Genomic DNA, 15,862 nt, shown 5'->3' with positions numbered 1-15,862 from the left:
ATGGAGAAAGGTTTATTTAATATTAGTATTTTTTTTTTTTTACAATTTCATGAAAAATACTTGGAGAACTTTCATTTTTCTCTAATAAAATTCTAGTTTAGAATGTGTTCTGTTTAATTTCTATGAATAGGTTTTCTTGTTGATGAGTTCCTGGGTAATTGAGAGATAATACATACTTTATGTAGAGAAGAGATCCTCTTAATGATTACTTATCCAAATCATATTCACTGAATTAAAAATAATAGTGAATTCACTAATGCAATATTTTATGTATTAATTGTCACAAGGAAGGAATTAGTCACACACTCACCTACCTGGCAGTCAAGAGTTTGGGGATGTTTAAATTTTCTTTTCTATTTTGTTTAATTTCCTTTTTCCATAGATGTCTCTATTTTAAGAGAAACTTTTAAATTGGCCTCCTAGAGACTTTTTACCATCCTGCAAGATTATAACAAAACTTTGACATATGGTCATAGCTACATTGTCTGGAAAGTTATAAAGTTATAACTTTTCTTATTGATGAGTTCCTGGGTAAAACAGAAAACAAAATAAAAACACAATCCAAGCTTTTTTTGTTTGTTTGTTTGAGATGGAGTCTCGCTCTCTCACCCAGGCTGGAGTGCAGTGGCGCGATCTCGGCTCACTGCCACCTCTGCCTCCTGGGTTCAAGCAATTCTCCTGCCTCAGCCTCCTGAGTAGCTGGGATTACAGGCGTGCGCCACCACGCCCGGCTAATTGCTAATTTTTGTACTTTTAGTAGAGACAGGGTTTCACCATTTTGGTCAGGTTGGTCTTGAACTCCTGACCTCGTGACCCGCCCACCTCGGCCTCCCAAAGTACTGAGATTACAGATGTGAGCCACCGTACCTGGCCTGAAGCTTCCTTTTAAACATCTTCACTGATCAAAGAAATAGAAATAGACGTTTTTAAGGTGGCCTATTATTTATAAAAATAATATTTTTCTTTTTTTAATGTGAAAAATCCAAAGCCTGAAATAAAGATAGTACTTGAATTTCTCCAAATGTAAACACAACTCACTGGTATCATTGATTCTCTCAGTATCTGAAAATATATCCTGTACAACTATTCAGTGGACTATTCACAGGGCTTTTTACAGTCAACCTCATTGTAGAGAACTTAGGTGTTCATCAAAGAAAGAAGTGAGAGGAACAAAGACTCAATTTTACTAATTGTTTTTTTGAGACGGAGTCTCACTCTGTTACCAGGCTGGACTGCAGTGGCGCGGTCTTGGCTCACTGCAACCTCTGCCTCCTAGGTTCAAGTGATTCTCCTGCCTCAGCCTCCCAAGTAGCTGGGATTACAGGCACACACCACCACGCCCGGCTAATTTTTATATTTTTAGTAGAGATGGGGTTTCACAATGTTGGCCAGGCTGGTCTTGAACTCCTGATCCACCTGCCTTGGCCTCCCAAAGTGATGGGATTACAGGCCTGAGCCACCGCGCCCAGCCAATTTTACTAACTGTTAAATCCTTTAGGAACATAGCCTGTGTCTCAATGGCTCTGACTCCTAGGAAAATTGCCTGGCACATATTAGGTATAACAGCTAACACTTAGGTAACATTTAAGCCAGGACAGAATCTTTTCTGAGTATTTTACATATTTTAAAATATTCATTATTCAAAACAATCTTATGAGTAGATAGATACTATAATAATCTCATTTTATAGATGAGTAAATTGAATCCTGAAAATATTATATTACTGATATTATTCATGTATAGTAACGGCAGTGTTAATATAGAAGCTAACAGTTATTGAGTTTCTTGAGTGATAGCTATTACTCTGATTACAGATCTAAACTCAATCCTCTCCACAGCCCTATGAATAAGTACTATTTCTATACCCATTTTATAAATGAGGAAATTGAGTTAAAATATATACTTTCAAAACCCTAAAATAAATTTATTTACACCTTATTCTCAAGAATATTTGAAAATAAAATAATAAATATTTCTTACTATTTTGTCAATTGTTGTTAAAGCAGTTACAATTTATGGAGGGCTAGGCACCGTTTAAGGAATTTCCATGTAATAACCCATTTGGTCTTCAGAGTAATCTGTGAGAGGTGGACACTATTATTATCATCACTTTATGGGTGAGGAAAATGAGGCACATAGAGTTTGAGTAAATTGGCCAAGGTCACACAAAGAATGACAATGTTGGGATTTATACTTAGGCAGCCTGAAATTGCATTTAGCAGAACTGTATTAAAGTTTTGGCTAAATTCAATGTTTGTCTGAATAAGATAAATTGCGGAAATTTCCTTATCTCCCAACTGAGTGAAGGAACAAATGCACTGATTATAATCCATTATGGATGATTGGTCTATTTAAACTAATACCTTTCTTTTTTGCTCTATAACTATTCTAATTCAGAAGTTTTCCTGCTTTTAGAATTAAAATCCTACTTATACTATCACAAATATACATTCCAATTACTGAGGTTAAAGAGATTTCCAAGATACTTAAAAAGAAATTATAATTTTAAAACAGGTTCTTTTTTCTTTTTATTATCTTCTCTATTAAAATAAATAAACTACCACCCAAAGAATTAGTTTGCTTTAAAATAATCTTTAGAGCTAAAAGTTCAAAAGAGGATTTAATGGAATAAAAACAAAGAAACATTTATTGAGTTAATTTAACTCAGTGAATCTCAACGTTTTATTTTATATTCTTATTTTATCATCGGCTATTTAGGAAAACTATTCAGAGTTTTCTAAAATATTCACTAAATAACTATCATCGAAAAAGATAAACTGATTACCTTTATTTACTTGAAAGCTGAAACCCTTTTTATGTTTACAAAATAGAAATTTGCATACAGTCCTATTGATGGCATATTAATAGTGCAGCAACATTTTAAAGCTTGACACTTCTTGATGCAAAATTATTCACTTTTTTCCACACGTAGAAACCACACCACGTTGTCAATAAATAATTCCACTTTAATGGCAAAGTAATAATTTAGACAGATACAGGGTGCACATTTGCAAAAAAATATATGCAAGCTGGTTTACAAGCTAGAGGAACAATAAACCAATAGAAAATACATCATCCAGTTAAGTCCATTGACACCAAGTACTTATTGTTGGGGCTTTACAAAGACTACAAAACTTTTCAGATGATTTATTTCACTGTTTCTGCCTATTTACATGATATGTTACATCAAAATGTACAAAATATAAAATGTATACAGACAAATGTTTCACAAACTAGTTTAAGTTGTAAACTAGGTGGACCTACTGGGATGTATTGCAGGAAATTCTGTTTATGCTCATGTTTGGACTGTGTTTCTCAAAATGGCAGGGAAAGATTAGCAATTTTCTTAGGTCACATATTATACAAGGGCAACTAGTCACTCATCCAGCTACATAGATTGATGTTTCACAACAAATTTGATCCATGTTTGAGGCTTCAAAGTCAGGGTGACAATTCTATGTGCATAAATTCAGTTCGGATTTCCCTTAGGGCAATAGCACCGTGTAAGGACCTATTGACTTTGTGACACTCTGAAAACTGCACAGATGTTTCGTGGTATTGTTGTTCTATAGCAACTGACCCATTGGTGGTCACAGAGAGTAGCACCAATTACACGTCCTAAAAGTAACACATTTTCACACACTCATAGAAGAAGTCTATACCATGGCCTAGCCCTTGGGTTTCATAAACCTAAAACCTGTCCTTTGTGTGTGGTGGTAACTTCTCCAATGACTGATCAGTTTTCATGCACTCTCTTTAAAGCCTGCCATGACAGATGTACTTTCAGACAGTTTTACTTATCCAAAAATATATTGGCTTCATGTACAGTTTTGAAGCATGCTCACTCTAGCACTGATAGCTCCTGCATAGTCATAACAACTGTAAATACAGGACAAACACACCAGATAATACAGCTTTGAGGGTTTGCATTCTGTATTTGTTTGCAATGTACAGGAAATCTCAGCAAGTGAAACACCTCTTAACACCAACAGGATAAAATACAATTTTGTTTGTGTTTGTTTCGATTTGTGCAAGTTTTAAAAATTATTATTTACAATACCTACCCAGTAGACTGTGCAAATCTAACCTTCTTTTACAGTATAAACGCTTCCTCTTCCACAGTGACCTTACCGCTTCAGTGTTCTTTAATGCTGAATTTCTCATGTACAACAATAGCAATCAAAACAACATGCGTCAAAACTAATTAAAAAAACAAAAACAATAGGGAAGGAAAGCCGAATAGTTGTGCTCATGCTGCATCTAGTGCTTCCAGCCCTGCTGGATAATAATTCAAAATCTCCTGCCTTCTGAAACTCTCTCACTTAGAACTGAATGGAATTTCGCCACGTCTTAGGTTTTAAGTGACAGTCAAAGAGCATTTCTGGGTTATTTTAATATTTTGGAGGATAGGCAAAGCGATCTATTCACAAGGCTAAAAATACTGATCTTTCTCCTATCCATTTCTTCAAAAAAAAAAAAAAGAGAAAGATATATAGAGATGAGGCTACTGTGTTAACTGGTGTTGCTTGGTTGTAAATGAAAAGACAGTGGAAATTATCAATGGTTTAGGATTTAAACCAACTGTTAAACTGTCATAGAAATCTGTTTTAAGGCAGTGAGACAGCACCATAGGAAATGTTCCTTCTTTCACTGAAAAGGCCCAAACAAATAAAGCCCTAAAAAAGCCTTTTATCAGTGTTGACTAATAATTGGTATAAAACTCTTGTTAAGGGAGTGGGCAGGTGGTTTAAAAAGACCACTGTGGTAAAAACAACCTTATAAAACCAGTGACTCATATACTAAAAAGTTGGTGGAGCACATCGTGAGAACGTGGCAGTTCGAATTAAATTGGCACTTCTCCAGTCTGCCACAGTAGTGTTCTTCTGGTGGTTGCACAATTCCATTTGTGCTTATGGAGGACTGGCCTCTTGGATTTGTTCTGGAACGGGGTGAGCGCACAACACAAACACTACTGAAGCCCTGTGACCAGCACCGTGTGGCACAAAGGAGGTTGGACAGATCAGAAAGATGGACCCTGCCTGGGGAGAACAGCCCCTCAGAGGAAACAAAAGGGACAAAAAATGGTCTGCATTGTAAACTTTTAAAGAGGAAACAAAGAAAGTCCAGTTTGGCTATCCCATGTGCAATCTATTCAGTTGCCCTGTCATTAGGGTCCTTTCCAGTTGAGTAATGGAGCCTTCTATTACTCCACAGATATAAAAAATGCTTAGAAATAAACTAAAGTTAAGCTTCCATTGCCATTTAGCATCTTGGCGGTTCAGACTTAGTTCTGCTGCCTCCTTGGAGACCACAACTCTGGGTCAGGGCCCTCGACAGGGTGCTTTTATACTGGCAGTGGTTTAGTGAAAATACCTTCCTTTTGAAACATTTTTTTAAAAGCAAAGTCTTTTCCCCTAACTTTTTTCACCCTCTAGAGGGTAGATTCAAGAGATGAATCCAAAATGTCTTCATGGTGGTTGGTGCTTTCGCTGTCGCAGCTTTGTGTGCTCGAGTAATTGGCTGCTTCTTGGAGTTTCATTAGCATATTCATCTGAAGAAAGAAAAAAGACATCGATGTAGGCAATGATGCATTGAGTAAGCCAGCCCATAAAAAACAAGGCCCTGAGCCACACCGAAGAGCTGTCTTATCCCATCCAAGTGACATGGGAAAATAATTTTAGATTTTTACTCGTTGCCCCTGGCTCCTACGCTGTTTCTCCCAAACAGGACTACAACACCAAACCATAAGGACAAAATAGGGCCTCTAGATAACTCTTTTATTTGGGGTTGTGAATGAATACTGCTCCAGCAGGGAGACTGGAAAGGAAACTGAATCACAGCTGGACATCTGGGTTCGTTGCTGGAAAGTACGCCAAGCTTCCCAGCTTTTTGGCTGGGAGAAGCAGAAAGCATTGAATGGCAACTGAAAGTCATGAATGTTCATACACACACAGACGCACACAGAGGCACACACGCACCGTCCCTTGAGAGAAGGAGGGGATGGAGAGGAATGAAGCCAGCTGCTGCACACAAGCACACCATCTGCTGTTTAGGAGCTGACCTCGGGAGGAGGTGACTGAATGAAGCAGACCATGAGTGTTTGAAGAGGGAGAAGGAAAGAATTACTGTCAAGTTTGTGTTGTTGAATTTCTGGCTAAAATATGATTGATATATCACCGAAAACAAAAACCATCATCTGGAACAATAGCGGCTGTCTCAAGTTTCCCAGCCTTATAGGAGAATGGTAATGTTTGTTCTAGTAAAAGGGACATATGCACCTGGGGAGAAAGGCAGCTAGCATTTCCATGTATTATAAAATAAAGAGCAGTCACATTGCTTGAATTTTGATAGATCTGGAGCTCCAGTGTTAGAGATGGACTTTTTTTTTTTTTTTTTTTTTTTGGAAAAAAAGACTGTTTAAAGGCAAATTGTGAATAAATGGTTCAATGATTTTAGAAAGCACAGAAAAATTGGCACATGTCTTTATGAGGGTAGTGGACTTTTTTTCATATCAAGGGTTTTTATAAACTGTAAAAATTTTTATATTACGTAATGCATACTAATTTTATTATTCTATAATCAAAAGGTTTTTTTTTTTTCCAACTTACAGAAATAGAAAGGAGAAATCCAAAAAACGATTCCTTGGTCATATGTTAAGCTATGCATGCTTGTGTGCTCAGTACAAAAAGTGTGCTTGATAAATGCTTGTGAAATAAATGATAAACTGGTAATCACCAATTTCAGCAAGAATTCATTTCTGACAGAGACTACAGTTACAGCATAATTTGAAGTCATTTTAATAGTCTCAGGAAAATATGTTTTAACCTAATTTTCAATCTGACTCTCTTAATTTATTAAATAAGCTACATAAGGTTATGAAATAAAAGTAGTTGGTGATAACTTTTTAAACCCAGTAAGCCAAAAAGTCAAATGTCTCCTTCAACATAGTTTCTTTCTCTCCCACTCTCCTCTCTCTTTCTCTCTCACCCACACCCCCACCTTCCTACTTTCATGTCCATTCATATTCCTTCTCCCATTTCTTTTATCAATCTGTCACTCATTAGCAGCTGCCTGTATGTTCAAGCATTTGGGTGAAACTGATCTGTAAAATAAAACTGAGTTTTGAGCACCCTAGTGATTTAGTAAGAGTAGAAATGATAAATGATATCTTTTAAAAAAGATACAATTGTATCTTAGGCACAAATATTTGAAATCACTTGAATGCTGGATGTTGTAAAAGTTTCACTGTGTAATAGTATTGTTATTAAAGTCTAAATTTTTTAAAATGGTGTCATATAGTAAATATGTTCCATTATAATACATTCCACATCTCAGATTCATAATAAATGTATACAGTGGGATTTACTTTGCCTTTGCTAAGTATTATTTTGTGCATTCAAATCAAGGGAGATTACAAGAGAAGATTATGTATGATTTAGTCGTTATCGTGATACATCACAATTCTCCAAAAAGTATTAATATTTTTCCTCTCTTCCACCCCACTTCTTCCCCACACTCACTGCTATGGTTTGCATGTGATAATGTCACTTCCGAAACTCTTGTCGAAATTTTATCCCCATTGTGGCAGTGTTGGGATGTGAGTCCTAGTGGGAGGTGTTGAATCATGGGGGTGGATTCCTCATGAACAGATTAATGGCATTCTGGTTAGGGGTCAGTGAATTCTCACTCTGGAGGGAATGGATTAGTTCATGTGCTAGAGCAGGTTATTAAAGATTCGTGCTTCTTCTCTCACCATGTGACCTCTCTGTACACTCCCACTCCTCTTCCACTTTCCACCATAAGTTCATGCAGCATGAGGCTCTCACCAGATGCAGCTGCCCAATCCTAGACCTTCCAACCACCAGAACGATGAGCCAAATGAATCTCTTTTCTTTACAAATTGCCCAGCCTCAAACAGTCTGTTATAGCAACACTAAATGGAATAGGGTATCTATAGTCATAAATTTAATGTTTATCATTTCTAACACCTTGATCAAATCCTTACCATCATTGGTACTTACAAATCTGCTAAGCTTCCAGATTCCACCCTATCTCCTTCAATCTGTCCTCTCTCTACTCTGTTATTAAAGTGATCTTTAGAAACTGCAGATCTAACTAGGAAAATCATGGCTCAAACACCTTTGATGGTTCTCCACTGTCTCTGTGATAACGTTTTAACTTCCTGCAATGATAAACAAGGCTTAGCATGATCTAGCAATTGTATACTTCCATAGTTTTAATTCCTACCACCAACTGGTGTATAGTTCCCTAAATGTGTCCTCCAATGTTTCACATTCTATTTCTTTAATTTTGGATGTTCTCCCTGTAACCATATGGTGAACTCCTATTAATCATTCAAGATCCAGCTCAAGCATCTCCTCTGTAAAGCTTTATTCTAACTGCTTCCTCAATGAACGCACAATTTTACCTAATATGTGCCTCTATTATGTTACTGCAGTTCATACAGGTAGAAGTCTCTCTTCACTACTGGATTTTAAGCTTCTTGAGATCAGAAATGATACTGTAGTTATCACCTGATCACCAGGTCTTAGCATTAAGGACATACTTATTAACATTCTCTTTGTTGTTAATGGTGAATACACATTGTATTTTTAACATAATGTGAGATATACCAAAAACTTGCATCCTCATTCAGATTCAAAAAGTCTCTCCCCTCTCTTCTTCCCTGTTTCTTTGCTATACTCATTGCTCTGGGGATTTCTGACACTAAATAGTGGATATTTCTTGACACTAAATAGTGGATATTTTGTAGGATTTCTGGTTTAGAATGGACTGAAAATATATGTTGGCTTCATGCTAGTAATTACAAAAATATATAGAAATAAAAACAGATAGATCGTCACCAGTCTGACCAACATAGAGAAACCCTGTCTCTATTAAAAATACAAAATTAGCCAGGCATGGCGGTGCATGACTGTAATCCCAGCTACTCTGGAGGCTGAGGCAGGAGAATTGCTTGAATTCGGGAGGCAGAGGTTGTGGTGAGCCGAGATCGTGCCATTGCCCTACGGCCTGGGCAACGAGAATGAAACTCCATCTCAAAAAACAAAAAAAAAAAAAAAAAAAAAAAAGAAAGAAAGAGAAGAAAGTGAAAGTAAAAAAGAAAGAAAAACAGATAGAAATATTTATTTTTTTAAAACCAGAGAAAGCCTGCCAAATATTTAGTTTTAGATGATGTCTTTTACCATTTAGCATGTAAGACCTCATACTCCCTGTTTCTTAAGATGCTTAATAGAGCAGCAGGTTAGGAACCAGGAAATTTTTTTACTCCAGTTCTCATGCCAGAATGGAAAACCTTGAATTTGTTTCCTCTACTAGAAGACAAGTGTGTTCAGAACCAGGAAAAAAAGTGCTTTATGGGGTGAGCTGACCTGCACTATGAGAACTGGGAAAGGGTTTCATACTCTACAGACTAAAACTGAGAACAAATCTTATAAACACCTCTCCTCATAAAACAGACATATTATATAAAAACTGCAGAGGTAGGACTGGAATTTTTGAGGAATTCAGATTAAATAATCCATACTCATATTCTAAAGCTTATATTTACTCTGTTAATCATTCTATCAGCAATTATTTTTTATATGCTCACAATTATGCTGGATCCAAACCAATTTCATCACCACTGTTGATTCCTAGCTATGAATCATCTAAAAGGCCAGGTACCATGTTATAAAAATATAAGTCTGGGCTCTTAAGGAATATATCGCCTAGATCAGAAATCAGCAGGAAATCCCTGGAATCTAAGTAGGTCTATGTATATCTTCAGTGATTTGATGAAACTCTTAAAATTGTATGCCAAATTTTCAGTGTGTATGCATTTTGCTGGGGAAAGGATCTTGAAAGTTTATCAGATTTTCCACAAGAAACTCCCAAAATGTTCAGCTGAGATGATGATGATGATGTGTGTGTGTCAGGGTTGTTGGTGTAAGGGTATTCCTTAAAATATCAAGTAATTTAATATCCTTAGGCATAGTCATAGGTTATGATTTCTAATTATTTATGTTTTGTGTTTGTTTGATTTAAGCAACATAATGCATTTTTATTTCAGTATCTTTTCTTTCTGTATTGGTTGTAAAAGTCCAATAAGCTCTATACTCATAGAATGGTGAGTTAATAACACTTCACATTTGATACCAATATATTGAAAGTAATCTGTAAAAATAAAAATAGGTATCAAAAAAGTGCTTTTTCCTAATAATACTACATACTTAATATTTTCAGAATATTCATACTTTGGAGTTTTACAGACTTTCATTTCAATTATTCCACTATTTTAGAAAGTAAATAAACCATAACTTCCATTTGACTTCCAAGTCAGTTTATCCTTTGCTACAGTAGGCAAGAGAAGACCCATTCTATAAAATTAGGTTAGTCGACATAGGCAAAATATTTTTTAGTTCTCCATGAACACATTATACCATAATTTTTTGTTTTTCTATTTAAGAAAAAAATTGAGTTTTCTCTTAAATGCCTATTGAATTGAATCATAATATAGAAAATTATATTTATTTAATTATATGCACAATTTAATGCATAATAAGAGACAAATTATAATCTAGGAGTTCATTCTGATTGTAGCATTTCTTGATTTCTTTTTAAGCATACAAGTTTGGTTTTCACTTTAAGATTTTCATCCATGGAAAGCAGGCCAAAGATAATAGGGTTAAAACTGTTCCAAATATTGCTTAGGAAAACAAATGTCTTTGCTGGAAATAACTAAATATTAATGACTATACACTGTAGTCAAGATTACATAGGAAGAAACGAACATCTGATTCTTACCAGGGGATCTCCTTCTGTGTCAGTTTGCGGAATGTGCTTTGAGGTTGTGGCTTCCTTAGTGGATGTGCAGCTTTCATACCCAACATCTTCTGGTCGCAGCTGAAGTAAGGCTGGGCTCTCCTGAGGCAGAGACGCTGAGCTCCATGGATATGTGTCAAGCACCCACTTTGAAGGATCTTCCCATGGTGTGCGTTTCCCATACATCTAAAAGTTGACCACGCGTTTAGCGTATATAAAACGCATTTCTATTCAGCAAAAAAGGGGACTACTAATTGGATATGATTTTTTGACATATTGAGTTCTTAAGGGACTTTCAAGAGAATTAAGTATCTGTATACAGTTTTCCAGATTTAAAACATGTATCTGTCTACATAGCTTACTTTAAACTTGAAGGCTAGATAAAATAAAGCTGAATATTTGGAATTGATGTCAACCTTTGGGGGAGAATATACGGGAGGTTTATTATAAATAAACATGGACATGACTGCCCACATTTACTTTTACTAGTAATTTGACAAGCCAAGGGAAAACTAAAGGTTGAAAAATAAAAGCTTCAATTATGGAAGATTTTAAAAAATATGCTTGATGTTAAGTAGAGTTCTCTACTAAAGTATACCTTGGAAAGATGGAAATAAAATAAAAGTAACTTATTTTTCTTTGCCTAATTCACTCTACTCAAACTGTCTTTTAGAGTAAGAAAACTTTCTCTGATAACAATTTTCCTGTAATCAACTTGCTCTTTAATCCCATTGCTTTCTGTAAAAACTCTTTTTAGATGTTTGTGTTTCAGGCCACTAGTAAAAGAGGATAAAAAATTGGAAACTGAATTATCAACTTTGCAAGAACCTTATTGTGCAATTTGCCCAATAAGGAAGAGCTGATATAGCCTGGTTAAAGCACTCGCAGTGGAACAGAAGAATCAGATAAATCTAAGAGATGTTAAACATTTCTAAGCTGCAAGCAAAGCTAAACCCAAACTAGAAAGGGCACCGTGAAGAGAAGAATGAGACATTGTAAAAAAAAAAGAAAATAATAAGTATAATATTACAAGGGCACAGAAAAAAAGTGAAAATTAAGAGAAGGGGGCAGTAACATAGGGACACTTGTTCCTTAAATTACTTTCCTTCCCCATTTGACTTGCTTTACCAAGGACAATCCTGTTTAGCAGGTGCCTATTTGGTCTCAGATGACATACTTTGGTTTGTTGTGAGATGGCTGTTTTGTATAGTTTGTTTTGGTTCAGTAAAGACAAAAGGGAAAATGGTGGACATTAACACCATGAAAACTTCATGGACTGCCTTAGAGTTTTCTTTTGAGTTTCTTCTGGAGAAGTTGGACTTACCTAAAATAAAAGGGAGTCTAGGTACTGATATCTGTGCATTTCCTTAGATGATGATAACAGAGGTAACAATCATTATACTTTTTTTAAAAATAGTTATCTTGTTTTAGAGCAAAAGTTTCTTCTCGGTTAAAAACTTACTTTATAGATGTAAAGTATAGCATGCTACACAACTTCAACCAATTGAAGAAAAACGTGTAATTCTTGGAAAGCTTAATTATGTTTGTTTGTTTTAATGTAAGTCTAGAATCAATAAATTCTAGGTTTTTAAAGAACTATCCAGTATAGCAAAATTGGAAGAGACCAGTGAAAAGCTAAATGGGCCAAACACTATATTTCCCACTGAAACACATATTGTAGAAAAATAATTGAACAAAGAGAAATCTAAATATTCAGAATGAGATGAATTGATAGCTGACTTTTTAAGAAACAATCCACCAGAATAAAAATCAAAATCCATTGTATCACCAACATCTTTTCCAACTAGAACATCTGGCAGAATGCATTCCCCATAAGGTTTTTCACCAAAAAAATCAGCCTTCATCTGAAGAGATTATTTTATTACTCTAAACTTAAGACTGTCATTTTTGCTACCAGGCTTTGTTTCTCCACTTCCTTCTCCAATCCAAGATTCTTTCTTGCCAGTAGATCCATGGGAATGGATCATGACAGATTTGATTCCTTTGCTTCTTGCTCCCCTAGAAATATTTTCAACCGATAGACTTTTCTGGCCCAGCATAGTCTTCAATAGCAATGAAAACTGTCTACCCACAAAAGGATTTTCCAATTTTTCCCTTCCCATGTGCTGGATTCCCCTCCCCCAACAAGCCCTAAATCACAGTTGATTCATCTTTCACACTAACCTACTACTAAACATCCTGAACCACAGCAAGAACTGAGACATTTTTATCCCTCTTCAAAAATAAGTTTGAAATATCTCTGTTTTAGTTTGAGAAACTAATCCTTAAGTGATTATACTTTTGCCCAAATGGATACTTTATAGAATTATAATTCTCCAAATAATGTTCTATAAATAATATTAATTTAAATATGAAAAAAGAACCCATGCACCTTTTGAAATAAGACCTAAGGATGCTAAGCATTTTAGCTATTATCATTTCAAGGTTTTTACAAAGATTCCTTTGCTTTCTATTAGTAAGCAAATATTAAATGAGGAGAAATTTATTTATAAATAGATAATGGTTTATTAAAACCAAAACCATAGCTAGAGAACAAATAATGTATATGAGTTCTAAAATTTTCATAAAATGATTTTTTTTTGGTACAAATAATCAACATGGAAAGATCCAACTTATATCCTATGGTAGTTTTAGAAGAATTCTGAAACACAATATGTTATACTTGAAAAATAAAGACATTTGTATAAGCTTTTATTTTATTGGAGGCACTTGCTTGGGGTAGATTGGCTCATACCCTTAAAAGTGTTAAATTTGATTATTTAAATCTAGAGTAGAACCAATCAATAGCATTGTTTAGGATCTTAGCTTTATCTCTGAGGCTTCAGAGTATCCTCATAAAATTCATCATGTTCACCAGAACTGTCATTTTAGTTCCAAATACTGCCATGCCATTCAATAGATAAAGAGAGCATGATAGTAAAAGGGAGTAAAAGAGGGAAAAATAGATGGACAAGTTTTTTAGATAGTAAAATAAAGACAACACAGTATTGTAGATGATCGAATGTGGAAAACATAAACTATATCTTAATTCTAGTAGTAGTTGTAAAAACCAGAAATAGAGACATCTCGGCTGAGTTATTGAAAAGGAGATGAGATTCTTCCTCAATAAATTGGGTGATTATGTTACATAAATTTTAAAGAGTTTTATAATTCTACAATTTCAAATCAAACTTAAGGAAATAGCAATACTTATGGAAAAATGACATGTATTTTGTTGGAGAAATAGGGATTTCTTTTAGTGATACCTTTTCATCTTTTAGTTAGGAAAAAACAGAAGGGCCTTGGTTGCAGGGCCTCAAGATAGAAGGCACATGAGAGGAAGAGCAAAGATGCTGTGAAACCAATCTGTCATAGATCAAAAGACCAACTGACTCTCTTAGAATTTAGAGTACTCCCTCCAAAATAGTAAAGGATCCTGCAAGTGACATTAAAGGGCTTCCAATAATGAAGTACACTAAAAACAGGAAACTTACAAGCAAAAGCTACTTGTCAAAAATTATGTGAAAAAAAAGGAAAAAACAATTCCAGCCTGAGAAACCTAGAAAGACCATGTCTCTAAAATAATAATAATAACAATAAAAGTAACTGAGTGTGGTGGTGTGTGCCTATACTCCCACCTACTTGGAAAGCCTCATCACTGGAGCCCAAAAGTTCGAGGCTGCAGTGAGCCATAGTTGTACCACTGCACACTAGCCTGAGTGACAGAGTGAGACCCTGTCACACACACACAAAAAAAAGAATAAGAAGAAACAAAGAAAGAAAGAGAGAGAGAGAAAGAGAGAGAGTGGGGAGGGGGAGAGGGAGGGAGGGGGGGAGGAAGGAAGGGAGGGAGGGAGGAAGGAAGGAAGGAAGGAGAAAGAAAAGAATTAAAAGATAAAGGAAATTATGTGATAAGAATATAAATGGTCAAGGCTCATGTAAACATGGCTGTGTCATAAGACGTAGAACTGTGCAATTAATTAGCTATCTAATAAAAACAATCTTACACATCCATGACAACCATTTGCACTTAAATGTATAGTTGTTGAAATAACTGTACCTTTTCTTTCTCTTACAAATTTGTTCTCAGAACAGGGAAAATATTACAAACTATTTGCTCTTGAAAACTTTATTGCTCTATTTATATAGTTCATGCCTTTAGTTTTCTGCATAAATACCCAGATTTTTTTTTGCTTTTAAAATAATTTTTTTTTGCTTTTTTTAAAAAATAGCAATGAAAATTGAGTACTATACCTGAAGACCCTCTCTCACTGCCTCCAGAATATAAGGTACTAAAGAATAGTTCCAGAGATCCATGAACCATACTCTAGAACCTTCTACATCCATGGGGCAAGGAAGGAATAGTCGGGGACCTAAGAAGAAACAAATAACAAAATATTTTCAGAGTTATACTTAATGATCTAAACACATATCTAGACACCATTTTGGAATATAATATATTTCTTACAAAATTCCTAGAAAATTGTATTATTGGCCAGCTTGATTATTATTAAAGCATGTTTACTGAAGACCCAATATCCTAGCCACTTCTATCTTTTTACAATAAATATTAATCTAGGGCACAATATACTAGAGTTAGGAGAAATGATAAAAGTCATAATGCAGTTATCCTGTTTCATTTTACAAGCAACAAAGCTGTGCTGAAATGAATTGCCAAATATAAAACATGTCATTCTTTGCAGAATTGGGACCTGGCATGAGTGTTCTGGTCCCAGTGTAGAATTCTTCTTCCTAATCTAAACTGTGTTAACAGTGAGTACATTTTTATGATGCATAACAATGTGAAAGAGACTTCTGTACATGCAATTAAAGAAGGAATAAAAATGTAAATATCTTTATGCAAACTAAAAGAGAAATAAACAGTTTTGTCTTCATGAAAAACACAAAACACTTAAATTATTTACAAAGCATCTAAATTATCTCTAACTAAAATCTTTCCTCACAACTTTATTTGACATGAGCTATTTAGCCAAATTTGTTTTTAGCATAAAAAGTATCCTAAATCGCTACTATTCAT

The 15,862-nt window shown here is 35.0% G+C and overlaps 1 protein-coding gene across 9 annotated transcripts in view; it reads right to left on the bottom strand.

Annotated features, from left to right (window-relative positions):
- Positions 1 to 2,945: 2,945 nt before the first annotated feature.
- NAV3 (neuron navigator 3) overlaps positions 2,946 to 15,862 on the bottom strand; it is a 908,101-nt gene continuing 895,184 nt past the window's right edge. For 8 of the 9 annotated variants that reach the window (XM_055236272.2, XM_055236266.2, XM_055236267.2 and 5 more), the window contains 3 exons: positions 15,079 to 15,197; positions 10,807 to 11,010; positions 4,953 to 5,551 (listed from right to left, as the gene is read on the bottom strand). In XM_055236272.2, coding sequence (XP_055092247.1) covers positions 5,432 to 5,551; positions 10,807 to 11,010; positions 15,079 to 15,197 — 443 coding nt within the window. In that variant the 3' untranslated portion in view covers positions 4,953 to 5,431. Of the gene's footprint in view, positions 5,552 to 10,806; positions 11,011 to 15,078; positions 15,198 to 15,862 lie in introns of all 9 variants that reach the window. The other variant, XM_055236270.2, reaches the window with a different exon arrangement.

The sequence above is a fragment of the Symphalangus syndactylus genome, chromosome 13 (assembly GCF_028878055.3).
Source record: "Symphalangus syndactylus isolate Jambi chromosome 13, NHGRI_mSymSyn1-v2.1_pri, whole genome shotgun sequence".
NCBI classification, from domain to species: domain Eukaryota; kingdom Metazoa; phylum Chordata; class Mammalia; order Primates; family Hylobatidae; genus Symphalangus; species Symphalangus syndactylus.
This window is presented reverse-complemented; position numbering and strand designations above follow the sequence as displayed.